General features: G+C 42.2%; 1 protein-coding gene across 1 annotated transcript in view; it reads left to right on the forward strand.

Annotated features, from left to right (window-relative positions):
* The window catches only part of LRRC49 (leucine rich repeat containing 49), a 124,424-nt gene that overhangs the window by 75,289 nt on the left and 21,520 nt on the right, over positions 1-27,615 (forward strand). Inside the window, exons 11-12 of the mRNA XM_024198516.1 lie at positions 3,819-3,902; positions 22,052-22,206. Of these exons, the coding sequence (XP_024054284.1) occupies positions 3,819-3,902; positions 22,052-22,206 (239 nt within the window). The remainder of the gene's footprint in view (positions 1-3,818; positions 3,903-22,051; positions 22,207-27,615) is intronic.

Raw genomic sequence — 27,615 nt, forward strand, 5'->3', positions numbered from 1 at the left:
TTTCAAGTGACACTGTAATTAAGAAGTGGGCAGCATTATCTCCCGTAAATGTAAACTAACTTGTTTCTCTTAGCGATTGGCTGAACAAGAAGAAGGACTGAGTGAACTTGTAGCCTCTAAAGTTTTACATTGTTTTGTTTTTGAGTGCAGTTATGTAACAAAAAAAACTACATTTGAAAGTTCTTTTTCATGATAAAGAGATTGCACTACAGTACTTGCATGAGGTGAATTGAAAAATACCATTTTGTTTGTTTGTCATTTTTAATCAAACATAATATAAAGTGAGCACTGTACACTTTGTATTCTGTGTTGTAATTGAAATTGATATATTTGAAAATGTAGAAAACATCCAAAAATATTTAAATTTCAATTGGTATTCTATTGTTTAACAGTGCGATTAATCGCAGTTAACTCACACAATTAATCGACAGCCCTGAAAGAAAAAATATATACAAACACCAATTAAAGCTATATTTTAAGATTATGTGTAAGTTTAGAACAGAAAACCACATCTGAAAAGCGGAATTCTTTCAACCTTCAGCAGTGTGTGTGTACATGCGGGACTGTTTCAACTAAAGAACTGGCACTGCGAACTAATAAATTTCCCACTGAATTGAAGAGTGCCATGAGGAAGTGGATTATGGGATTTGTAGGAACAGGTTGGGAGAAATCAGCAAAATGAACATGACTTGTCAAACTTCACATTTTAGATATGTGTATTCAGGGTTGCCAGATTTCTACTGCATTAATTGCCCAAAGACACTTAAAATCTAGCCTCCCCACCCCCCGCCCTTCAGTCTTTTTCCTCTGGTACTTTCAGGTGTGGTGTTGTAGGGAGAATGAGGTCCAGTCATGATGTCATTTCCCCCTTTTATATCTTCTTCCAACTTGCTGGAAAGCTCTTTTGCTGTGACCTGGGTCAAACAGTTCCTATCACGTAGTGCTGTCTCTGAGAGGTTTCTATTGTACACAGTTCCTGGGGTAATCCTTGTGCTTGTGTGCATTTCCTCAATAAGCCATTAACATGGTTTGGCTTTTTTTATTGTTGTACCTGAAAGGCTGCTTGTGGGTGTTCTCAACCTCACAACATGTTTTAGTAGCACATACATAGCATAACTTCACATACAATGATAGCACATATGATCCAAAGAGATATTAATGTCTAGCAGATCAAGACTTTTAGAATATCTCACGAGGCATGCTTTGTGCAAAACGTATCTTAATTATGTGACAGTGATGAATATGGGGTGCCAGGATGTCACAGACATGTGAAGGTGAGGGGCAGATCATGATGAAATCTATAGCAAGCATCTTCCGACCAAAGCACAGAGCTTGAGAGCTTCCTTCCCCCCACCACTCCTTGAGCATGTTTGTTTCAGGAATGAAAAAGTGCAGCAGAAGCTACCGGTCCTGCTATTGGCTCTGCCAGATACACCTCTACATTCTTTTTGCTGAGCAAATAATAGGCCAGTGAGGGGAGGGAGGAGTGGAGTGAGCAATGTCTCTCCCAGCTTGTGATACGAAACTCGGGGGGGCTGGAACCTCCCCCTGCCCCCCCCAAATGGCGCCCCTGTTTGAGTAGCAATTTTTTTAAGTATCTGAGTCTGTTAAATTGTCTCATTTTTTTTCTTGGCATTGGCTAATTGGCTCCCTGACCTGTTTTATTTTTACTCACAATGTGTAGTACGGCACAGCCTGAAATAATTGGGATAAATTCCTACTTAACCTTGAGAAATTATTCTCTTTGTTTGGTCTGGGTGCCTGGACAGAGGCCTGAGGAAAACTGGAGCCTTTCTAGAAAAATCTTATTGTTTACTGTTACTGCGTACAAGATGAAGTGTTTATGCCAGAAATGTGGTCTAGATTACAAGGATTGATTAACTATTTATTTTTTGTTTCATTTGTAAAATGTTAATAAATAATGTTCTAAACAATATTCAAATGTGTTATTACTATATAGACAGTTGTTCTGCATATATCAGGGTGATAGCATTAGAATTACTCAATATGTGAAAGGTTTCAGAGTAGCAGCCGTGTTAGTCTGTATCCGCAAAAAGAACAGGAGTACTTGTGGCACCTTAGAGACTTTTTGCGGATACAGACTAACACGGCTGCTACTCTGAAATTAGTCTCTAAGGTGCCACAAGTACTCCTGCTCAATATGTGAAAATAGATAAACAAGAGGAAAGTTATTTATTAGTAATAAGTATATAAATACAAAAACCCTAATCTCTTTTCCCCTTCAGTTTAGCTTATTGTATCATAGTGATAGAAATCTACTATAACAAGAATCACCACTAAAAGAAACTTCACACAATTGCTGCAGCTTGCTAAAATTAGAGGACGCTATATATTGTTGAAAATAAATTGCTGGAAAGAACCAGGAAAGAAAATCAAAAGCCCAGAGTAATAAGTAATAAAAGTAGATCTTTCTTTTACTGTTATCATGCTTAAAGACAAAAGACTTTAAAGATCTGGGCTTTTGCCTCTTTTTTGCTTCATTATGGTATAGGGAAAAAACCCTGAAATATTTTATAAAGGGTTTGGTTTATTTGTTTGTTGGCATTGTTTTTGTTTTGTTCTGTTTGTTTGGTTTTTCTATTTATTTTTCAGCATTGAAAAATCAGGAAGGTCAAGTCTAATCTTCCTTGGGTTTTCTTGGGGATCCACTGGGAGTTCTCACAACATGTTTTGTGAGCTGTAACACCTTAATTGAAGGTGTGGATGCTTCCTCGCTGCGTGGAGCAAAGAGACTTGCCCCACTCAGGTTTCGTACTTTTATGCACATTCCTGGGGAGGGAGGGGATATTAGAGTCACTCGTGCAAAGCTGACCACTGAACACCTTTTTTACAGCAGTTTCTGACCTCTGCCTTCCTCCCTCTCCCCCCCCCCCAAAAAAAAAGCAGAGCTGCCCTTCCTTGGGTAAGCCCCAGACAAACGCTGCCCCACTTTACTTGTGGTGCAGTCATTCTCACAACATATTTTGTGAGCTGTAACACCTTAATTGAAGGTGTGGATGTGCTGAATCTTTTACAGAGGTATGCTTTATTTAAATGCAAGTCATTGAAATAAGTGTGTGCTAATAAAATACTAAAAAAAAATTCAATATATGTAAAATATTTTTAAGCCTTAGTAAGAGAAATATTTGTGTTTTTAATAAAACCACAGCAGAGTTTCAAACAGTCCAACTAAACACTGCTGCTCCTCTCAATTATTTAAGTTCTTTAAGTAAATATAAGTTAATCACTGCTGCAGTTTTCCATTATCTGAATTTTGAATGTAAAAACCAAGCAGAATTTTTTTTAAAAAAAGAAAAACCAACCAAACAACAACAAAAACTTTCAGGCTGCTTTTATATATTCTAAAGAAGCAACAAAGGGAACATGTTCATTTTTTCCCTCCCTTTTCAGATCACCTTTAAACTACAAAACTCCTGTAAATTCTTGGTATAAAAATTGATTGCGTAAACACTAAAAGTGTCGGAGGGAGTATATTTTACTTATTAAAACATTTCAATGAATAACTAACACTTTTTATTTAGCACACAGAAAGCTTTACATTTCTATACCAAAAATGTTACAGGACACAGCATTCAGGTTCACATCCTGAAGAGAAGTGTTAGCTTTGGAAATTGTCAGATAAAGATAGAAATAGGAGTGTTACGAAGCCATGTTTAGTAGTGCCTGCATGTCACCCTTTGGTGAATAGACACTGAAGATATATTTGCCTTTCAAACATCAGAATTTACAAGCTTGTCAATTACATTTTCCATAGGTTACTCCTGCTTTAGTAAAGTTGATTTTTTTTCTTCATCTAGGAAGAAGAAAGGCGCATGGCATCTGTTGCAGCAAGAAAAGAAGAAGAGAAGAAGCGTGAAAGCCACAAACAGACCTTGTTAAAGGTATTTTCTGTTCTTTCTAACACTAATTGAGATTAGATAAAATTCCATAAAATTCTTAGTTGTATTGACCATAATAAGGTAGATTCTGATATCTTGGTACTGTAGTTTACTTATACCTACTTTTATTATTAACCTCAAGAAAAATGACACCTATGATAATAAGTCAAAACAGACATGATATCAGTTCTTCTTCTTCTTGGATGCGGAGCTTGCCAAAGCCAATTTGTGGCAACCTCATGAGCAAAGTGCAGAGCCCTCAGACCACCATCAAATCTGGTAAGAAGGCAATCGTCAGTGATGTGTAATATTGTCGGTCTTTGGCCACAGACTCTCATTGGCCCCAGGTGTGAAGACTGGCTCATGTTGATCCTGGCCCGTTTGAAATCTGTTCAGAATGGTCCATGAGCAGCATAGCAAATCAGAGCTGGGTACATGCATGGTCAGGGTCAGTTATAAGAGACTGGTTTCTGATTTCACGTGCGGACCATTCCTCATGCCACAATGATGTCACAGAGAAATCTGGGCAAGGCAAGAGGGCCTACATCAGGTGCCTTGATGAAAAGTGTGCTCTTGGGTGGTCGAACAGGTCTGTGTATGGTGGTAGGCTAAGTTTTGCCCTGATTTTCTCAATCATTCTAGCTGTAATATCTTCAAGACAGATTGTGGAGGAGTGATGTTGCTTAACATGGGGACCCACAGTATTGGTGTGGGTCGAATTGTCCCGGTTATAATGCTTGTGGTTGAGTGTAGTTGTGTGTCAGTCAACTTGATATGAGACTGATGGAGCCTCACCGGAGCACAATATTTTGCTGCAGAGTAACAGAGGGCTAAGCTGGATGCTCACAGAGTTTGAGCATTAGTGTCCTGTGAAGTGCCAGCCAATTTGCTTAGAAGGTTGTTACTCGTCCTCAGCTCATTCACAGTTTTCCTCAGGTGTTTAAGCTATGTGAGAGATCTATCTAGGGTGACTCCAAAGTAGAGTGGGTGGGATTTGTGTTTCAAGTGATGTCCATTGAGAAGAATATTGAATTCTTGGTCTGCTCTGTCATTGTAAAAAAGGAACACACACGAAATTCTCATGGACATGCTTGGCTGTAAATGCCACCAACTGCAGTATTCAGCCATCTCAATCAAGTCAGCGTTTAGGGCATCTTCAAGTTCTGGAAATGACCATGCTTAGACGTCTAAGCAAATGTCATCTGTGTATGTGAAGTTGCAGAACAGGGTGAAAAGCATAAGTTTGTGTATAGGTTGAAAAGCATGGGTGCCAGCACAGATCCTTGGGATAGAACATTGGTTTGACTTTTCCTCTTGCTAACTCTGTCTCCTATGTGCACTTGGAAACTTCTGTTGTGGAAGAGAATGTCAATGATGTTGACTACCCATGCTGGGAGTGTTCTTGACAGTTTGACTAAGAGCCTTGTGTGCCAGATGGTGTCATCTGCCGCTGTCAGTTTCAGAAATATGGGTCCCATCTTCAGGTTTTTCTGGAAACCATTTTTGATTAATGTTTTCAAAGCGAGCACTTGATCTTAGGTGCTCAAATTTTTCTGCACAGCCCAAGGGGGAACTCCAAGAGAACTTTCAGGGCTGTGGAGCAGCTGGTACATAGATGGGACAGAGTCATAGCCCGACTTCCTCCATGCCTTCTTGATTTGTCTTGCACCCCAAGGAAGGCAAGTTAAGGGAATCAGTCTTTGTACTCAATTGAGCACAGAGACTACATTTGTATCTGGTTGTTACAAAGGATGTAAAGCTTCTTATCCCCACCCATCCTGCACCACTGGAGCATCCAGGCATAATTTGGCCCATAACTTGCATCTAGGGCCAAACTTTCAAAAGTAGATGCAGACTTTTGCGCACACAAGTTGGTGTTTCGTGTGCACACATGGAAGTTGATTTTGCATGTGTATATTGGGCATTATGAGCTTTGGAAAAATTGAGCTTCTATTTTACCAACTCTTATAATCCACGTAATTTAAGGTATACCTTAAATATATAGTCAAATAATTCTCCTCTATCTGAACACAACACATGCAAAATTTTAAGTAGAAAACCATTTTTGATGGGGTTAGACCGTGGAGTAGCCAAAATATTAAAGATCTCACTAGCCATGTAAGAACTCCACCAACAAACTCTCTTCCAGTAATTACCAGTGGCAAAGTGGGCACATTACCAGGAGGCCTCATAGACTAGAACCCTGCAATACTCCATAGATGAGTTCACAGGTCAAATGAGCATAGAAATGTGTAGTGGTACTGGTGGGTACCCTTGAGATGATTACCAGCACCAGTGGAATAGTATACACTGCTTGCTCCATTCTATAGGTACACATGTCGCCATATGTTTGTCAGAGAAAAGTAGGTCAAAGAAATGCACCTTTGCAGTTACAACGGAAGGTGCTGAGGTTTGTGATTAGTCTTAGGCCTGGTCTACACTAACCCCCCAATTCGAACTAAGGTACGCAACTTCAGCTACGTGAATAACGTAGCTGAAGTCGACATACCTTAGTTCGAACTTACCGCGGTTCAGACGCGGTCCACACGCGGCAGGCAGGCTCCCCCGTCGACTCCGCGGTACTCCTCTCGCCGAGCTGGAGTACCGCAGTCGACAGCGAGCACTTCCGGGATCGATTTATCGCGTCCAGACCAGACGCGATAAATCGAACCCGGAAGTTCGATTGCCAGCCGTCGAACTACCGCGTAAGTATAGACATACCCTTAGTTTCTTTGGGAGTTCATTCCACAATCTTGGGCCAGAACCCAGGAAATCGGTCTCCTGCACACAAAAGTTTTGCCCTTACTGGCTGTGCAAAGTGAAGTCTAACACTCAACTCATTAAGATTTCTGTCTGTAACATGATGATAACTTTCGAATACCACATCTGATCAATTCTAAAATTTCAGCAGATGTTCTAAGCATCGATGGGCACAAGTCTGTTGATTTTTTTTAGAGCAAATTGGACCAGTGGAAAAGCCTGATTCGCAGACTGCCTGGTGCTGCAAGCAGAGGAATCTCTCATCTGCCTCTGCTGCTGCCGCTGACATATATCAGAGGTAGTAGCTTAACTCTCGGCACGGGGAGATTTATCAGTATCTTGAACTCTAACATAAATCAGATAGTCTCACAGGGAGGGTTTGTAGGGGAAGTGAGGATCCAGGGTCAGGGGAAGTGGAGTGATTTTGAGAAATGGGGACTGGAGGAAGAGGGGGCAACTGTGAGCATGGAAAGAGAGCAGCAGGGACTGGAGGGATGAGGCAGGAAAGTAGAGTCCCACAGGTCGGGGAGGTGGGAAGTTGGGACTCAGAGACGACAGGGGTACTGTAGTAGTGGTGAAAGAAGCAGAGACATGGGGGTGAGTGGGGGAAGAGGACTTGGTGATTGAACGGAGGAGAGAAGCTGGGACCCAGAGGGAGGGAAGTGTGTGACTGGGAGTGACAAAGCAATGACCCGCAAAGGGATGGGAAGATTTGGCATGGTGATGATGATGGAAGCAGGGACCCAAAGGGGAGAACTGGGTAGGTGGGTGAGGAAGCAGGGACCTAGGATTAGGGGAGTGGAGGTGAGGAGGACAAAGCGGAGCCCTTGGGGGTGGGGGATGGAGATGGGGAGGGGAAAGCGGGGATTGAGGAAGATAGGGATATGTGATCGGGGAGGAATGGAATTGAGGAGGGAGAAACGGGTGCACAGAGGATATATCTAAACAGCAAAGAAGAACCCATGGCTGGCCCGTGCCAGCTGACTCAGGCTTGCAGGGCTTGGGCTAAGGGTCTGTTTCACTGCTGTGTAGATTTCAGGACTTGGGCTTTAGCCCAAGCCCTGGGACCCTCCCACCATGCAGGGTCTGAGTCCTGAAGTCTACAAAGTAATGAAACCGCCTTGCATCCTGAGAACCTTGAGCCCGAGACCCGTGAGCCCAAGTCAGCTGGCATAGACCAGCCGCGGGCTTTTCTTTGCTGTGTAGACATACCCACAGAGGCCCTGCCATGGGAAGAAGGAGGGAATGGGGGGTTACACTGAGCCACTGCCTTGTGGGGAAGAATGAGGAACAGTGGTCTGGGGAGAGGGCTCTCTCTGACAGTCCCCTAGCATGTGATAGAGGGTGCCATGGGGGGGACGGACACAGAATCTTGGGAGAGGAGAAATGGGGGGAGTGTCAGGGAGTCCCTGAAATAGAGGGGGATGGGAGGCAGTACAGAGGTAGCTTGTGGGGGAGAATTGCGGAATGTAAAGTGCCCCTGCTGGGTGCAATGTGCTCAGCCTACAGAAGGTACAAAACATGGAACCCTGAGTTGTAGAAAGTTCCATTGTGCCAGTGGAGCAAAATTGACAACCATGTGCTTCACCCCAGAGCTTTAGTCAAACTTTTAGATACCCTAGAGCCAGTGCATTGAAATAAGGACTGAGACCTTGACAGTCTAAGGGAAGGCAGAGTAGGGAGCAGAGGACAGACTTGATATGTTCACAATAGCTAGTGTTGCTGAGGAGATGTACTAGTGTTCTATAGCAGTTGGAATTTTCTAAGTGCTACCAGATATGTTATATTGCTGTAGTCCAGCTGAGAGTTAATGAGGGCATGAATACCTGAGGCTAGGTCATTGTTTGGATGGAGTCTCTTAGCCAACTGGAGACTGTAGAAAGTACTGCTGTGTGAGAGCTCATTATTAGTGAGGCATTCAGGAGCACTCCTAAGCTACAGACTGAATTAACCAATTGTGGGGTGTGTACCTTTAATCAAAGGAGGAGACTGTTCCACCAATATCGCCTCTGTTTCATTCGGGTTCAGCTTCAACCAGCTCTTCTTCATCCATGACCTGATCTCATCCAAGAACTGGCCATCTTTGGGTAGTGGTATAGTCATAAGAGGTGAATGATAGATGGAGCTATGTATCATCTGCATATTGCTGATGCTTGAATCCGTGTTGTCTGACTAGTTCATGTAGATGTTGGATAGGACTGGTAAGAGAATTGATCCCTGTGGGACACTCCACATGAGAGGTCTAGTAGTGGAAGTGCAATTTCCTATTACAGCTTGTTGAGTGTGATTCCCCAGGAAAGACTAAAACCATTTTAACACAGTACCCTGGGCCCTGCTACCTTTATCAGGTGAGACAGCAGTATCTTATGGTTGGCCATGTTGAGTACTGAAAAGGTTCTACTAGAGTTTGGGATAGTATTGTCCTGAAGAATCTTGCGAAGGGGTGACTCACCCATGACTTAGGGTACTGGCTAGGTAAGCTGTGGTTTGTCAAGGTAAGATTTCGTATCACGGATCTGGAGAATGTGGGTTCAATGTCCACCATTTAGGAGTTTAGAAGAAAAGGAGTAGCTGGAGGTGAGGTGGGGTGAGAAATATAGCATGTGTGTAAAATTGGACCTTGTTCAAACCAAGGGACACATGCAGAATTTTAACAGTACATATTGTAAACTGGAAGCAATAGGTTAAAAAATAGGAAAAAGTAAATAGATAAAGAGGTGGAGTTAATCGTTATATGGTAATCCAACAGTGTGTCTAGTATACTTCTGTTTTTCTGTATCTTACCTATTAAAACAGATTTATCTGAGTTTGGATTTGTTCAGTTCAAAAACAGGTTCCAGAAAATATCCCCCCCCCACACACACATTCTAAAAAATAATACTTGCATAGTTTATTTTATTTTTACTATAGATGACTGATATGTTTTAAATGTATCTGGTTTTGAAGTTTTAGTGTCAGTTCCTACTGGCATAGAGAAGGGAAGTACACACAGACACATACATCTGGTGGTTTGGTGGTGATAATGTGTTGGCCCACTTACTGAGCAACAGAAATTTTTGAAAGTGTGATTTATTTTTATTTCTATTTCTTAAGCTTTGAGGTATGCTTCCTTACAGTAGAAGATGCTGTTGTTTTTCTTGATGCCCTAGATCTTTCAAACCATTTTGCCAATGAAAATTCCCATTGGAGGAAAGGGGCATGTATTGTTAATGTGTAATGCCATGCTCGCTCAAGCTTGAACAGGAAATTGAAGTTTTCATTCTTTTTAGTGAAGGTTTCTTTCTTGTCTTCAAGGGGATAAAGAAGCATAACAGCCAACTGCTGTTCTCTTTTATTTGCTTCAAAAAGATGATTCTTATCTCTCTTCTATGTAAATTTCCATTCCATCCTTGTGTGTTTAGATTTTGTTTTCTCTGTTTCAGACTCTTGTTTTATTTTAATGGAACTTTCTTTCCCACAGATCTAACAGTGGGATTAAGTGGCTGTGAAATAATTTGCGAAGTGTAAAAATTCAGCCAATGAATGGAAATTTTGTGGAGTTGTATTCAGCAATAAAATATATTTTCCTCCACAAGCTTTCTTGAGAAAACTATAAAATTTTACCTTGCTTCCTTTTAAATGAAATGTCATGGCATACTGCCCATTTAATAAGGTAACTGTTGCTGTTTTACAAAAGTGTCTGCCATCAAGCTTACCATGCTAATAACAACTGTTGAATTTTCATAAACATTCCCATATTCATTTCACAAGTTCTAACTCACCTTTTTTTTCCTGTTCATGCCTGTCTGTCTGCACGGTGGGTTTTTCTTCCTCTCCACCACTTGAAGGTGGAATCCAGTGCTTTCTAGAAAAACCTGTCCCAGAATTCTCTGCCTCCAGAGGCTTGCACAGGGTAAGAGCTTCTGTTTGACAGGGTCTTATCTGAGTATTTTGTGGCATAAAAATGATCAGTTGCCACCAAAACTTTAAATTTAATTGGCTTTCAAATGAATAAGGTGTTGGGTGGGATATTTTAGTTTAGTTGCACTACAAGAGATCAGCAGCTTCACAGCTGAGGGCTCACAAGAAGGCCAACCAGCACAGAAGATGAAATAGAAAAGCAACAGGGACTCTCAAGATGGAAAGGATGCCTCACTGATGTGTCAGACGATGTATTCTTCTAATTCAGTACTCCTGAATGTTCTCCCCATTTCCAAAAATGCTGGAGCCACAGAAGGGTCACCCTTAACCTAGGCCTCCTTCCTTCCACATTTCTGACCCATTTTATTCTGCTGACATGAAGTTCACCATGGAGTACTCCTCCACAGTACTGGAAGAGAGAAGTCACCCTTTCCTGCTTACTGTGGAACCTCAAAGGGAGCAAACTGGGGCACATGTAGCAACAGGCATGCAAGGGAGCAACTACCCTCAGCTTTTTTCTATTTTCTATTTCTCCACAGCCTTTCCCAGGTTCCTCTTGTGCAAGCATGCATGTTTGGGTATGTGAAAGCAGCTGTCATACTATTCATAGCTATGATTTATTCCCAGATTTTTCCTTATGATCGGCCTAAATCAAGAGTTTTCAGTGGGCATTTCCTTTCCTTCCTTACTCATATTCTCAGAGAAGCAATGGTCCAGAAACAACAACAGCCCCTCACCCTTTTAAAAAAAACACTACAGAGGCATCTTCAAAGGAGATTATATCATATTTGAAACCAAAAAATATTTATATTGGATGTAAACATGACACTAAGAAAGCAGCATTTTGCAGCAGAGGCACCCCTTTGTCATAACCCAGTTAAAAAGATTTCAGCAATTTTTTCTTTAAACAAAGGACATAGTAAGAAAAAAACCCTATAAAATAGTTTGTAATTTGTGAAAAAATAAGTTCCTGAGGAATATCAAATCTCCCTTTACAAATGTGTGTTATTTTAAAAGACACAAGTCATAACTTTCGAAATGCTTAATAGGCAAAGATATAAAAATAAGGACATTTCAATATGCAAAACACATTTACAATAAAAGTAAAATTTAAAAATTAAAATTTATCCAGCTTGGCATTTTTAATTGATTAAAAAAACAAAGATTAAAAATAAGAACTTAATATATTAAATGTTCATTTACAGAACAGTTTTACAATAAAAATGAAAGTTTAAAAAGAGAACCTATTCAAAGATTGGCCATTTTCACTTTTGTTATCTGAAGAAACATCTCCTCCTTTTTACTAAAACTACTATTGTCATTGAAAGAATAAGTTAAGACTTTCTAAATATTTAAAGCACAGAGGAAAATGTTACTATAGATAGCCCATATTTGCGTATGTGGTTTCCTAAAAAAATTAGTTTAAAAAGACAAAAGCCATGTGTCAACATGAAGGATTGAGTAACTGTGGTAAGGAGACAGATGAGCATGTGGCATATTTGAAGCAGCATGTTTCCCAATAGCCCTCCTGCTTTTTTTGAAAACTTAACTTTTGCAGAGAGAGGATTTTTAATCACAGGATTAAAATTAAAAAAGCCTTAAAACTTTTAAACTGGCTCTAAATGTGAAAATAAAACAACACACAAGCACAATACTCCCCATAGAAAATAAAATAAAATGAATTCCAAATGGCTGCCATGCCAAAAGCGTACATATCCACAAATGAAACTAGAGGGCAGGACATAAATCAAAACGAGGGCATGGAACCTGTCAGTATATAGAATGAGTAAAGGTATAGAGCCGATTACTACTTAGTTTTTCAAATAGAATAAAATATCGCCATTTGCAATGCTGGTTGCCATAATAATTTCATTTGGTACTATCCTGATGAAATTATTCTTTTCAGTATTTGTTATCCAGGCTTCCACTGGTGCTTGTATTGTTGTCTTTGGAGGACATTCTGGTACTTTGCATGAATAGGCAGGCCACGTTGCATTCTTGCACGTAATTTCCCTTTAACTCACTTTTTATTCTTTGTCTGCTTTCTGTGTATGTTGTTATTGTATATACACATTTAATTTAAAATTGCATCTGATGAACTTGTATCTTTGTTTATTTCCAATTTTAAATGAGAAATAAATTACATAGCCTCTTTGTGGCTTACTTCAACTGCTTTTTTGACTCAGTATTTAATAACTCTCTTGGCAGATTAGAGTTCCAAGTTTCTTAGTTTAAAAACATTTTGTGAAAAATTGTAAACAAAGTAAATATTTTGGAAACCATGAGGTACTATGAGGGCTCTGAAAGAGTTTGGTGGAAATGTTCCAATACTTTTCTTGTCAGATAGTATTATCAAGTATTATGTATGTTTCTTCATGAGGCCTTACAGTTCCAGAAAAAGGGTCTCTACCAGATTTGGTATTTAACACATGTGTTCCACAAGAAGCCTTCTAAATTAGTAAATATGATAATAGCAAAATTACTTCCCTTTGGACTAGTTATGATAAGGGGATGGTGGAGGCAATTAAATAAAAACAGGCATTTTGAATGTTAGTGCTGGTTATGTACTTAAGTATAAATAACTAGGAAAAAGGAAAAGTACACTAATTCTTTACATACTACAGAGGAATTCTGATAAAGGCTTTTTATTTTCTATATGAATATATATTTTTCCAAATTATAGTGAGGATATTGGGCTAACATCACTAGATCCTGTTGCATATAGGCATACATTTCATTTTCCTGTATCAGTGATGCGCCTTTTACCCAGGAACGATCACCTGCTCCCCATTTGGGTGAATAACATTGCCATTTCCTTCTCTGACTTTTAATCTAGGAAGGGGATGTGTGTCTGGGTGAGCTTTAACTCACACAGGAGACTTATCAGGAATGCTGTGAGGTGCTGAGTCATCATCCTTCTCTTCATGTACTGGTCCATGTGGGTATTCCACATGTGGATATGCATGTGAATCATGCACACAAGTCCAGAAATTCTGATAAGCAGTGTCCATTGGCCTGCACATGTGCAGATCTCCTCATGCTCCTGACCGAAGGTATAAGAGGCATACCAGGCTGATCCGTCTCCAGTTCCTTCTTACTGCTTTGTGGCCTCAGTTCCTTTTTACTGCCATCTGGCCTGAGTCAGAATTCCTGTGTCCACAGATTTCCTCAACTACAGTAATATTCATGATGAGCCTAGTCAGGACCTTTCCAACAGTGGTCAAACCTACTCCTGAGTGAGACCTCAGTCTCATCGTGTCAACACTCACCAGGCCACCATTTAAACCTTGGCTACATGCTCCATGTCCCATCTGTTCATGAAAGTTGCATTTCTAGTTGCTATCACTTTGGCCAGGAGGGTGAGTGAGTTGGGAGCACTCATGGCAGACCCTCCTTGAATCCCTTCAGCTCCATCCTGAGTTCCTCCCTAAGGTTATTTCTGAATTCCATGTCAACCAAAGTATCCACTTTCCTGTTCTTTTTCTGAAATCCGACTCTTCTGTCAAAGTGAAAAGACTTCATTCTCTCAATGTCAGATGTGCCCTGGCATTCTACCCGCAGAGGACCATGTTACCCGAAATTGGGTCAGCTAGTAAGCTTAGGGAGGACTAATGACCCACCAGAGTTTGGCAGAAAGCAGCATGTTTATTATACTGATAGCTAAGCTCAAAAAAGGGGTGTGTGTGTCACACTCACACTCACATACTCACACTCCCAGGACAGGTATGGCACTGGAGATGTCAGGATCCTTCAAGGTAAGTGTCCCACAGTGCAGAAATGGATGGTGCGATGAAGGTAAGTCTTCCCGAGGCACGATGGAATGCAGTGCTGTGAACCACTGGCCAGGCGGTCCAGGCGAAGGGCCTTCACAGGAGGTACAATCTTGGGAGTGCACTCCTGAGCACATGGCCCCTTCCCCTTTTAAGGACCTGCTCCTCATGGCCTGCGACTAGAGATGACTTGGCCGCGTCTGGTTGGTCACACTCCACCTCGGGCAGTGTCCATGCATTGGGCGTATGATCGCTGCCTAATCAGAGTGCCAGACATCTTGTCTACCTGGGAGCTCTTCTGATCTTCCAGCTGTTCAAGCAGCCCATTCATCCTACAAGCATTCCAGGAGGGAGGAGGAGGGGGAAAGCCACTTCACATGTATTCAGAGAGGGAGAGGAGACAAAAGTGGGCGGGGGAAGTGTAACAGACCTTTTGAGCATACAGGTTATACATAGCATACAGATCACTGCTGCTCCTATAACAGATCAAACCTATTAGAATATCACGAAGACTTTTTCTCACCGTACCAGAAAGATTGCAAGGTCAAATGATATCTTCTCAGAGAATCTATAGGTGGGTTTCTGGGTGCATCATTGTGTTCTACAGGTTAGCTCACATGCCTCCTCCTGATGGAGTCAGGGCATACTCCATGAGGGTGCAAGTTGCCTGTAGAGCATCCCTGCAGGATGTTCCAATATTAGACATATGCAGAGCAGCCAGCTGGAGCTCCGTCTGCATGTTCGCTAGATGATACATGCTAGTTCAGGCCTGTGCTGCTGTTGCAGCAGTGGGAACTGCAGTGTTGTGAGCATCTTTGCTGCTGGCTTCCTCTCAACCTCTAGTCTGAGCACTGCTTGTCAATTACCCACATGTGGAATACATGTAGGGACTAGTACTCAGTGAAGAAATGGCGGTTACTTGCCTGTAACTAGGAATTTTTTGAGAAGTGTGGTTCCTATCTATATTCCACTGCCTGCCCTCCATCCCCTCTGCCGCAGGTCCTGTTGGACTTATGGTAAGGAATGGAACTTCAGAGGCATCAGTACACATTGCCTCTTATACTCCCGGTTGGGAGCATGAGGAGATCTACTGCGCAGGTGTGGGCCAATGGACACTGCTTGTTAGAATTGCTGGACTCAGGCATATAGTGCATGCATACCACATGTGGAATACAGATAAGGGCCACACATCTCAAAAGAACTTTCAGTTACAGACAGGTAACCTCCATTTTCATGCCAGCTTCATCTTGTCCGCTTTTGGGTGGCACTGGCATTCAATGATTCCCCACTGTAATGGATGCTGAGATGGTTTACACCTCTGTGACATCAACCCCTGATTGTCTTTCCACCACCAAGGACTTGTGTGGCAGAGTTTATGTTGGCAGCAACCCAAGGTGAATCTGGCCCAATGTCATTTTTGGTTAATTAGAACACATTTTATGTAGTGTATTCTTATGTAGCTCCAGTCTTATGGATCAATATACTGTATGATAATGTTCACGGTGTGGTTACAAAATAAAATATCTGTCATATTTCTCAATATTCCTTTCTCTTTAATGGAAATCTTCAAGTGAAACTCATTTGTTTCCTTTTCTGAATAGCAGTTATTCAGTAAACTCCTGGGCTTGTCTCTAAGTTTGCTATATAAAATGTTAGTGATTAGCTAAAGCATGAACAAAACAATTAGCCATAGAGAACAGCATTGGTTTCTTTTCACGAGATGTAATACATACAGAAGGCTGTCAAAATAATGGTTTAGTCTGATAAACTTGAACTAAATTAGATGTTCACACTGACTGATAAGGGCTTTGTCTCTCATTCGTAGTTCTGTTTTCCAGTGAAAAAATAATTCCTACCTTTCAAATCTCTTTAATTTCCAAAGAGATGTAATTCTGTTGGTTTTAATCTGAAACCCTTTGGAAGAGTCGTGTAAACCTTTGAATTGAACCTTGCAATTTATGTTTTACTCGTATGATTTTATATTATTTCTCAGTCTTTTTGTCATATGTAGTGGTTGCATTTAAAAAGTTTGTACTGGTTTCACAGATCTTATTGGCTCAACTGGTGTTCCCCAGTGCATGTATAGTATATATGTCTCAAAGTAGCAAAGACTTGAAAACCAGTAGAAACATTTTAAATTCTACCTCTCTGAATAATCTGCTGTAGTTCCCATAGACTTTAAATCTGATTGTGAAGACCTTTCCTGTTAGGCATCTTGAAACTCATATTCTCATAAGGCTTTAAAATGTAGTCGACTAACCCCTGCTTTAGAAAGGGGGAAAATGAACCTTTCACAGTTAAGTTCAGTAACTACAGGCTGAGGGTGATGATGTGCTTTTCAAAGTTTTGGCTTTAACCCCTTTATTGTGTAACAATGAATGGGTAAGTTAAAAACAATTCCATACAAAAAATTCTTTAAAGAAAATGTTTAGGCTACATAGATAAGCACCTAAGTCAGGAAATGCCAAGTATTGTTTGTGTTTATACTGCTTTCTCTTTTCAAAGAACTGTACAGTCATTAAGTTCTTCTCCTCCTAAATTATTATTTATTTGCATTACAGTAGTGCCACATATCTCCCCTGGGTAGCCATTATGCAAACACATAGTGATAGGCAGTCCTGGCCCAAAAGATTAATTTTCCAAATGGAAACAGAGCTTAAGGGACTTGGCCAGGGTCACACATCCAGCAAGCATTGATCCGAGGTCTTTTGGTTAGGCTAAGGCCTAACCTAGTATTCTACAGTGCTACACAGGCAAATCATTCAAACATTCTCTGATTTTTTCCTATTTGCAAAATGGGGATACTACTACTTTTCACTTCATACATAGGTGCTGGAACTAAGGGTCCAGGGGGTGGTGCAGCACCCCCTCGCTTGAAGTGGTTTCCATTATATACAGGGTTTACAGTTTTTGGTTAATGTCTCTCGGCACCCACACTATAAAAATTGTTCCAGCACCAGTGACTTCATAGGGCTTTTTCTTCTGTGGATGTCAAAGTGCTTGACATAGATGTCAAAACATTAATAGCTCCATTTTACAGAACAGGTCATAGAATCTGTTCCTTACTACAAAGTGTAAGCTTTAGTTTAAAAAATAATTAAAGCTTCTAACCTTTTTGGTTGTAAAGATAACTTTCCAAATGTAAATCAATATACTGTTTTCTTCCTGAGTCTGCAAACCAGTAGCCTAAAACATAGTTCTAAAGGAGCTGCAAACTGCTCCCTTTCACCTAAATCTAAATGAGCTGTTAAATCTGAAGCCAAATGTTGCTAGGGTTAGGGTTTAAGTTAGGGGTGGGCAAACTTTTTGGCCCTAAGGCCACATCAGGTACAGAAATTGTATGGAGGGCTGGGTAGGGAAGGCTGAGGGAGGCTATGCCTCCCCAAACAGTGAGGCGTGGCCTGGCCCCCGCTCCCTATCCAGCCCCCCCAGAACCCCCACCCCCATCCAACTCCCCCTGCTCCCCACCACTGACTGACCCCCAGGACTCCCACATCCTATCCAAACAGCCCTGCCCCCTGACCATCCCTCCCCCAGGATGCCTGTCCCCTATCCAATCCCCCCTGCTCCCCACCCTCTGACTGTCCCCCTGCGGCCCCCCCCCGCCCCCTATCCAACCCTCCCTGCTCTCCCCGCTCCACTTTACCTCTGGGGTGGGGGAAAAGGGGGGGCTCAGTCCTTTCCCTGTGCATTTGCCCTGCTCGTTTGGCTCGCTCCCTGTGTGGGCTTTGCTGCTGGGGACAGGGGCCAAGCGAGGTGGAGGGGGGCCCTGGCTTGCTCTGTCCCTGGCAACAGGGCTCAGGCCCCTTGACCGCCCCCCTGCAACCTCTCCAGAACTCTCCCTGCCCCCCTGACCATGCCGCCCTGAAGCACTATAGCCATGCCGCCCAGATGGAGCTGCAGCCACACTGCCCAGGTGCTGGGGGAACTGTGACTGCGAGGGAGGCAGGGAGGGAGGGGAGCAGAAGGGGAGGGGCCAGGGGCTAGCCTCCGCCCTGCTCACCATGCTGCCAGGGAGTTGGGCTGGCTCCTCTGCAAGCCCGTCCTGATCCCGCTCCCTGGCAGGAGCTCGGGGGCCAGAGGGAAGGGTCCCGTGGGCCAGACGTGGCCCCAGGACTGTAGTTTGCCCCCCTCTGGGTTAAGTATTTTAGTAGAAACATACAGCTAAAGTGATGACTCGTGGCTGTTAGATGCACAGTAGGATATAACAGTGGGTAGGTAGATAGCTGGTTGTCAAGTGATTCTGTGGTGCAAAATGAGAAGTTCATGCAGGTGCCTGTGCATGTTTTGGAGCACCATGTGTTGTTTGCATAAAACCGTGTCTAAAATGGGCAACCATATACTACACCATGGTCCAAATCATTTCAAAGTGTAGCCCCACATAGAGTTTGTGGAAAATTTAATAGTATTTCAAGATGAAGAATTTCATAAACAAGAGGTGAAAGCATGCAGTAATATATTGCAGTGTAGTAAACATTGAAATAAGAATAAAACAATGGCAACAGTGTTTTAGATAAATTATTAAACATTTAATGGCTTCATTGAATTCAATATTTTTACTGAGAGCTTTTCCTTGTTAGTCATGTTGACCAGCTGCTTTATTTTATAAGAAGGAAGGTTAAAAACAACTCTCTGATTAGTAGAAACATTGTTACTTTTCAAAGTAAAAACAATCTGGAATTGAAAGACATGTAAAGTTCATCAGGTTTTGATTTAGCAGTTGAATAAAATGTGGACAAAGAATAGCTAGCCAACCATAAAAAAGTTGCAGAGGTGTTAGCAGGTCACTCTAGCTTGAACAGTTCCTTACAATATGTGCTAACTACTTATGCTAAACAATCTGTTCCACCTTGCATTTTGCTGTACTTTTCCCAGACCTTAAAAAGAGCGCTGTGTAGTTCCCTACAGATTTTCTTTAAATAACACTGATATTCTGACAAATGCCAACCAGAGCTTGCAAATTTTAAATTAAGGGCTTCTCTACACTGCCCCGCAGTTCAGAATAGAGGGGTGTAACTGCTCTGTGTGGACACTGCTGGAATGAACTAATTTGCATTAATGTAATCCTCTTCAAACAGGATTACAATAAGACGGTGAACAGGAACCTTTTAGTTTGTGCCTGTGGCATCCACGGGGGAGTGTTACATTGCAGCACTTTGGTGTGCACTACTGTTCAAACCCCAGTAGTCCAAACTGCAGGGCAAGAGTATACATGCCTTAGAATCTTTTTCTATGCATTTAATTCAAAGGGTCCATTTCTATGGCATTGGGTTGCCAACTCTCCCAATTTTGCTGGGAGTCTCCCGGAGTCAGGCTTATCTCCCGGAGGCTACTGAAGCCAAACTGGGAGATTTTAGGCGCTAAAAGTCCGGTGGCACAGCGGGGCTAAGGCAGGCTCCCTGCCTGCCCTGGCTCCGTGCCGCTCCCGGAAGCAGCTGGCATGTCCCTGTGGCCCTGGAGGGGGGAGCCGTGGGTCTCCGTGTGCTGCCCCCGCCCCGAGCACCAACTCCGCAGCTCTCATTGGCCTGGACCTGCGGCCAATGGGACCTGTGGGCATGGTGCCTGTGGGCAGGGGCAGAACGCGGAGACCCCCTGGCCCTCCCCACCTAGGGAGCCGCTGCCAGAGGGATGTGCCGGTCGCTTTTGGGAGCCGCCAAAGGTAAGCACTGCCCAGTCAGAGCCAGCACCCCTCACTCCCTCCCACACCCCAGCCCAGAGCCCACACCCCACACCCAAACTCCAGCGCAGAGCCCGCACCCCGTCCCACACGCAAATTCCCTCCCAGAGTCCGCACCTCATACCCCCTCCTGCACCCCAACTCCCTGCCCCAGTCTGGTGAAAGTGAGTGAGGGTGGGGGAGAGCGAGTGATGGAGGGAGGGGGGATGGAGTGAACAGGGGCGGGGCCTCAGGGAAGAGGCGGGGCAAGGGTGTTTGAGTTTGTGTGATTAGATTGTTGGCAACCCTACTATGGCAGCATGACTTAGATTGAAATATTATCAACTAATGTTTGACATTCCTGGCTTTTGTCAATGTGTTATAACCTTGATGTTCTATAGAAAGAGATGGTGTTTTGTACTTAGTTCTTTGCAGTTTTTCCCTTTTATGTAGCAGAGATTGATATCTATTCAAGTTTCATTAAGAAGCACTGTAACAGTGGGATGGCTAAGCCATGCCAGTTAGATCTGGTTCAGCAAAATCAACCGAACTGAAACAAGCAATTAATTTACCTTTTGAAAACATTTATATTGTTTGTTTAAAGTTTCAATCTGAGAACAGTTCAGCAGCAGGTCCATGAGCTAGTAAAATCAACAGTCACCTTATACCGGGGTGGGCAAACTTTTTGGCCCGAGGGCCACATCTGGGGGAGAAATTGTATGCAGTGCCATGAACATAGGGCTGGGGCAGGGGGTTGGGGTGTGGGCGGGAGTGCAGGGTGTGTGGGGGGGGTCCAGTGTGCAGGAAGGGGGCTGAGGGCAAGGGGCTGGGGTGCAGGAGGTATGTAGGGTGCAGGAGGGGGCTCAGGGCAGGGGGTTGGGGTGTGGCAGGGGGGTCAGGGAAGGGGGTTGAGGTACAGTGGGGGCTCAGGGCTGGGGGTTAGGGGGCTCAGGGCAGGGGGTTGGGGTGCAGGGGATGCAGGAGGGGTGCAGGATGCAAGCTCCGGCCCAGCACCGCTTACCTCGAGCAGCTCCGGGGTGGCAGCAGCACGCAGTGGGGCTAAGGCAAGCTCCCTGCCTACCCTGGCCCCACGCCACTCCCAGAAGTGGCCAGCATGTCCGGCAGTGGCTCCTGGGAATGGCGTGGGGCAGGTGGCTCCGCCGCACGCTGCCTTTGCCTGTAGGTAACACCCCCAAAGCTCCCATTAGCCGTGGTTCCTTGTTCCCAGCCAATGGGAGTGGTGGGAGGCGGTGCCTGCAGGCAAGGGTAGCGCACGGAGCCCTCAACATGGTGCCGGCTGCTTCCGGGAGTGGCACGGGACCAGGGCAGGCAGGGAGCCTGTCTTAGCCCCGTTGCACCACGGGGCTGGCAATCCCGCCGGCTGGATTGAAAGCCCTGATGGGCCGGATCCGGCCTGCGGGCCGTAGTTTGCTCTCCCCTGCCTTACACTTAAATCTCACAGTCAATGAGTTCCACACAGAGAGCTGGGTGTATTAAAAGGCCGATACATGGACAGTTGTCTTGAGTTGCGTGAACATACAACAACATAAAACATTTAATATAACATATAATTGATTCTTTCATTGATTAATTGTCTGGAATTGTATGTCATTTGAATGCTGTTCTTGGAGTAATCCTTTGGTGACAAAAGGAAAAAAGGGGACAGCTTTTGAACTTAATCCCTTGTCAAATTTTCTACATCTACAGAAAAAAGTCAATTTGTAAATTGCTGTTGCCCATGAGTTAAAGGGAAGGGGGATCTTGGGAGAGACAGCTTACTCTTCTTTGCTAAAGCAGAGCAAAAGTTCTCCCGCCTCCCTCCAGTGTTTGAGGATTAGTTAGTGGTTGTGTTATTCTTTCAGTGATGAGGCTTCAGTTTCAGGAAGGATAATTTTGGGCGAGATCATGGCCCGTCCAGCATGCAAGTACCAGGAGCAGAGAAGGAGTAAGGCACCCCCTCCCATCTATCAATTAGTGTTTGACTATGGAATGTATTCTTCTGGTGCAAACCAACATACTAGCAATGCATTCGGAGAATTTCATGTGGCTTTTATATCATGTTTCAGGAAAAGAAACGATTGACAATTGGCAACATTGCTCGCCAATGGGAGATTCAGCAGAATCGAGTTGCCCTTGTGACTTCTTCAAATCAAGATAAAAAAGACAGTGACTCCTGTCAGATTAATGGCAGTGCCGCATATGTATTTCCTGAAGAAACCAGGTATACAAGTATTTTCTTGGAAGTATATTTCCTAGCTAACGTTTTATATATAATAAAAATGGGAAACACTAATCCTTCCATTCATATAAGTGTGTGTGTGTATATACGTCTATAAGTAGTGTATGTATATAAAGATGTGTATTTATTTTTGGATTTCTAAAATGTGTCCATTTAGCACTCTGCATAATTAAAAAAAAAAAAACAATTTCAGGACTTACTGAACAATGTCTACCTCAGATGGACTCCACTCCAGACTAACACATTCTTCCCATGGCTTGCTCAGGGTAGAGTCTGAAAAAAATAGAACAGATTCAGTAGCCTGAACAACTTCAACATGGTCAGTCTGGGTGAAGTGCATGTACAAAAGCACCCAGCTGATCTCAACAGTCTCAACTTCAGAGTTCAAGACAACTGGTCTTTTAAGTAGCCTGGCCTGATCCCTATGAACAGTGTTTAGAAACTGCTGTCATTGCTGTCACGATTACAAGGCTAGCTGCACTTCTGTCCCCTTTCTTGTTTCATTGAGTGCCCCCCTCCCATTCTCTTCTCTCCCCCTCCTCCCCTCTTCCTTTCTCTCTTTCCCTTCCCCCTGACCCCCCCAAAAATGTCAGGCCATGTGCCTTTACCTCTCCTGGGATGGGTTTCCATTTTTCTCTCTCTCAGACCTGGCTCTGGGTTACAATGTGCTGTCTATCAGCTGTGCTTACCCCTGCAGGTCCGACTGGTTTTGGTACATGCATTCATTCCTTTGGGAGTCTGTGACCAATGGCTGTGTCTAGTGACCAGACAGCATCCTGAATATCAAAGTATTGTTTATTTTAATGGTAAGAAGGAATGAAGCATAAGAGAAAAAGGATTTTCAAACCACGAAGTGTCTTACCTATGTGTGTCTCTTATTTGAGGGTCACAATTGCCTGATGATAACGTAGGCAGGTCTAGCTTCTTCAAATACCCAGTGAGTGTCTGCGTGTCAGTCTTGTTTCCCAGAACAGCCCCTATCCCCACCCCCCCTTCAGCTACCCTCCTTAAAACCAAACAAACTATGCGCACGCTGTCTCTGTCTCTCTTTCTCTCTCAACTGCTATAGTCCTTTTGATTTTTCTTTTGTTACTGGGTCTTTTCCTGTCCAGCACTGTCTCTTAACAATCTGTAAGTGTTTACTGAGGGTAGTTTACCTTGAGTCATTGTTTTCCTTCTTGCTTGTTTTTCTGGACAATGCTCTTACTACAGAACCAACATATATTCATACTATAAACATCCCCAATAACCCAGTCAACATATAGTATTCATGAATTATTACAGAGCAGCTCCAAGTCTGTTATATAGGAAAACTTAAGTAGGTAGTCAGGAATTTGTAGGTCAAAAGCAATACCTTGACATGTATCAAGAAGCCTAGGAAGACTTTGGAGAGTGGGTGTATGTGCTCTCTACATCTAGCACCATTGTTTAAGCAAGCAGCTGCATTCTCCACTAGCGGTACCTTGCAAGTGATCTGCAAGAGGAATTGTGGCTCCATAAAGAGTATGTTATAAATATGTAGCTCACAGGTGCTTTCGTAGCTGTGGTTGGGTCCATATTTGAAAGAGCTATTCACAAGAATGTAGCGAAATACAGACTGAAAAATATGCCTATGGCCACTGATGACACTTAGGACTGAAGGAGCAGTTTGAGATCCAGAAGCAGGGAACCGAAGATTATTGACTAGAGCTATAATTTTCAGCAGTGATTAAGAGACTTAGGAGCCTAAATCCCATTTTCAAAAGTGACATAGGCAGATAGGAGCCTAAGTTGCATTGATTTCAATTATACTTAGGCTCCTAAATGCCTAAGTCCCTTTGTAAATCAGAGTTAGGCTACTATGTCACTTAAGTGCTTTTGAAAATCTTCACTTTTCATCTTTTTTTCAAACACATACAAAGACAATACTTATTTTCTTTGTACATGCCTCTTTACCTTCATTCGGTATAACACAAATTTTACACTAAATTGGGATTAAATACAAAAAACCTGTGTTAAAACAATGTAGATATTTTGAGATAATGAGCATTAAAAAGGAGAAAAGATCACATACAAAACAGTACGTAACTCATGCCTGGGTTTTTTAACAAAGTCCTGGCCCCAGTGAATTAAGTAGGAGTTTTGCTGCTGATTTCAGTGGATCCAGGATGTCACCTGTAGTATGTAATATTGCTCCCTGTTTTGAGGTCCTCTAGGTGCTACAATACATGGCTTTCATTCAGGAGGGTCATAGTGCACAAGCCTCTCTCATACATAGCAGCTATGAAATCCACTTTCTTTCTCCCCCTTTCTCCTTCACACACATGCACACATTTTCATCTTGGCCCTAAACAGTTGAGAGTTGTATAGAGTGTAGATATTATGGAGACACTGATAGTTATAGCACCATAGGTGGGGGTCGAGCCAGGTTTTTGCCATTTGACAAGACCTGAAAAACTTCTCTGGAGCTGCAACAGTGGCTTGCTTTAAACTAAAAATGGAAAGCACTCCTTGAGGAGGCATCTGTGAATTTTTGTAAGGGTATTATGATCACTGATAAGTGATTCTGGAAAAATAAATAAATGGTAAAATTCACTTTTCAGAAATTTTGCCTGGGATGTCTCTCAAAATCATTACCCCTTTTGCACAAAAATTATAGCATTCCCAACTTCAAAATTCACACAGATGTAGACATGCCATTCACTTCCCCCTTTTCAAAGTCTTTTAGACCTTCTCTTCAAAAAACTTCACAATTTCTACTAAATGCTAAACAAAGCTGCTGTTTTTTAGTGTGCATGAGAGAGTACCCTTTCAAAAATACTCTTTAGCGAAGAAGAGAGTGCACTGTGCGAAGTCAAGGAAACCATGAGTTCAGTTCTTTCTTCTGTTTGGAATAACTCTATGCACTTCCCACCCTTATTGAGTAAAGCTTTAGGTCTCCTTCCCACGTTTTACCGATGAAATAACTGAGCATCTATGAGGTTGGACAAGATAATTTCTGACAGAGTTGTAAAGAAAATCCATCTCATCCATTTTGCCATACTGCCTCTCAAGATGATTAGGTCAAAGCTATGTGTTAGGTTATGTTCTCTGTAAATGGAAGAGGGGTTTCAAGTATGACATTATGCATGATATACATGGCGAAATGTTGTGTATGTTGTTGTATGACTAGAGAAGTACCAATCTGGTTTTCTCCAGGACTTTAAGTGCATTTCTTGCGAAACAAACATGCATCATAGGCTTCTCCTGAGCTTTAATTAGCAGACGGGATGCTTGAGTGGAACTTCAGAAAATCTTCCATTTTCCATCCTTTCATCAACTTATGTCGAAGTGTTTTCTCATTTGAGAGCCCATGTATGATTTCTGCTGAATATAGAGTACTCATTAAATTGAGGGCTTACTTTAGGCTGATTTTTCTTCTGAATTTTCACTTTGATGCATTCAGTAGCTTCTATCAGTAAAAATTAGAGAACATGTTAAACTGATCAGAGTATTAGTGTTTTATCAAAATTTAAAAGGATCTAGGTGACTTTTTTGCTTCTGCATGTTAGCTAGGTATGCATGAATATGTGCTTGAGCATTAAATATTATTCATGATTGCTACTGATAAATTTATGATTAGGTATTTGTTCACTATTTATTGTAAATAAATCTCACACTTTTACTTTTGCATCCAGTTCCTTCAATAAAAATCTCAAAAGAACAATTGAACATGTTTACTATTGTTAAATTAAAAACTTGGATCTTAAAAAGTAGTATCATGTGCCATGCAGGTTTTAAGCCTAAAGTTGAGCTGCTTTATATTGGTATCTGCATTATATCTTTTTAGTTAGAATAGTTCCGAAGATAGACTATTAAGGCAGAGTTAGTGTAGTGATGTGTCTAACTCTGGTACTCCTAATATAAATTCTTCTTTTGTACAAAAATCATATATCAAGCTGTCCTGATTCCACTGCTGTCATTAGTGTTCTGCCAGAGTGCCCTCTGTTACAGCATCTGTTTGTTATACAGGCCTAAAAGTCAGCCTGGATACAAGATGTTTTAAAAGAAAAAAGTGTGAACTGATTGGGCAGCTGTAAATAGGTCAAACATATATATCCGTCAGCAGTATTCTATATTAAATCTGTTCAAATGGAGGTACCAATATAATGTTCCAGGTATGCCTTGCAAAAATAGTGGATGTACATATTTTCAAAGCATTCAAGTATGTTGTTTTCTACATAAACTTTAAGTTAGTTATGTAGGCATACAGCTACAAAATTATGTGCTTTTTAAATTATTCAAATTTAAAATTGCTTACTTGATTAAAAATTCAACTTTCCTCACAGTTTGCTACTGTGATCCTTCTGCCTTTTCACATTTTGAAAAATCAAACAAACTTCAGCTGAAACTTAACAGTGTGCAAGTGCAGATGTTGCATTTTCTAATATTGTATATGTATTGTTTTACAGTGATTCAAAGTCCATTACAAATATAATACAAACTTAAAATGCAGTCCCTGTTAAAATATGTTGCTATGGAAGATTATTGAGAAAACTCATGTTATGTTCCCATTTCAATATGATGTGATTCAGAATAATCATGGGACACTGTTATACCTTATAATGTGAGCTTATCAAGGGAGCCCATTACACTCCCTTTATGATGTGTGTTATGATGATGAAAAGATTTCAGTTCAAGTTGAACAGGCTTCTGCTACAATTTCAAAACTAAATGAAAAACAGAATAAAAGGCCACCAAACTTCTTTGGGTATGTCTACACTGCAATAAAACACCCATAGCTGGCCCACAAGGAGGCAGGGTCCCAGAGCCCAGGCTCCAGCCTTAGCCCTAATGTCTACACTGCAATTTTATAGCCCTGCAACCCACACCCTGTGAGCTAAAATCAGCTGACAAGGGCCAACTGTGGGTGTTTTACTGCATTGTAGATATACCCCCAGAGTTTACAGAAAGCAGAGCTTTGCTGCCATTCATTGGCTTCTCCTACTTTTACATTGGCTACTATTAGGTGTACGTGAGTAGTTTTAATTGAGGTGAGAGGAGAGGGACCTCAATTCTCAGTTGATAGGTATAAAGGGAGGAAGCTTGCTTTCTAGATCAATAAGTTATTGGGAAGTACTGAGATTGCTTAAAGTCTGGTGTGCCTTGAGGGAGAAAAGGCAGTTTATTATATCTTTACAGCATTGATTTCTCTTCCACTGGAAAGCTGACCTGCAAAGGTCCCAGATATTAGCTACCAGTGGGCATACTGGTGTCTGAACATGCTGGATAAAAGAAAATAGACCAAATTCTGTCTTGAGATTAGGGGTCCTAAAATAGCATTTGCTTTCACAAGAGGTGGTCATTGTCCCATTCAGTCCCACTTGTAATATCCTGGATAGGGCTAGTTGAAATGTATCTATTTTTTTAATT

This window comes from Terrapene carolina, unplaced genomic scaffold (genome assembly GCF_002925995.2).
Source record: "Terrapene carolina triunguis isolate 2854851 unplaced genomic scaffold, T_m_triunguis-2.0 Scaffold67, whole genome shotgun sequence".
Lineage (NCBI taxonomy): Eukaryota > Metazoa > Chordata > Testudines > Emydidae > Terrapene > Terrapene triunguis.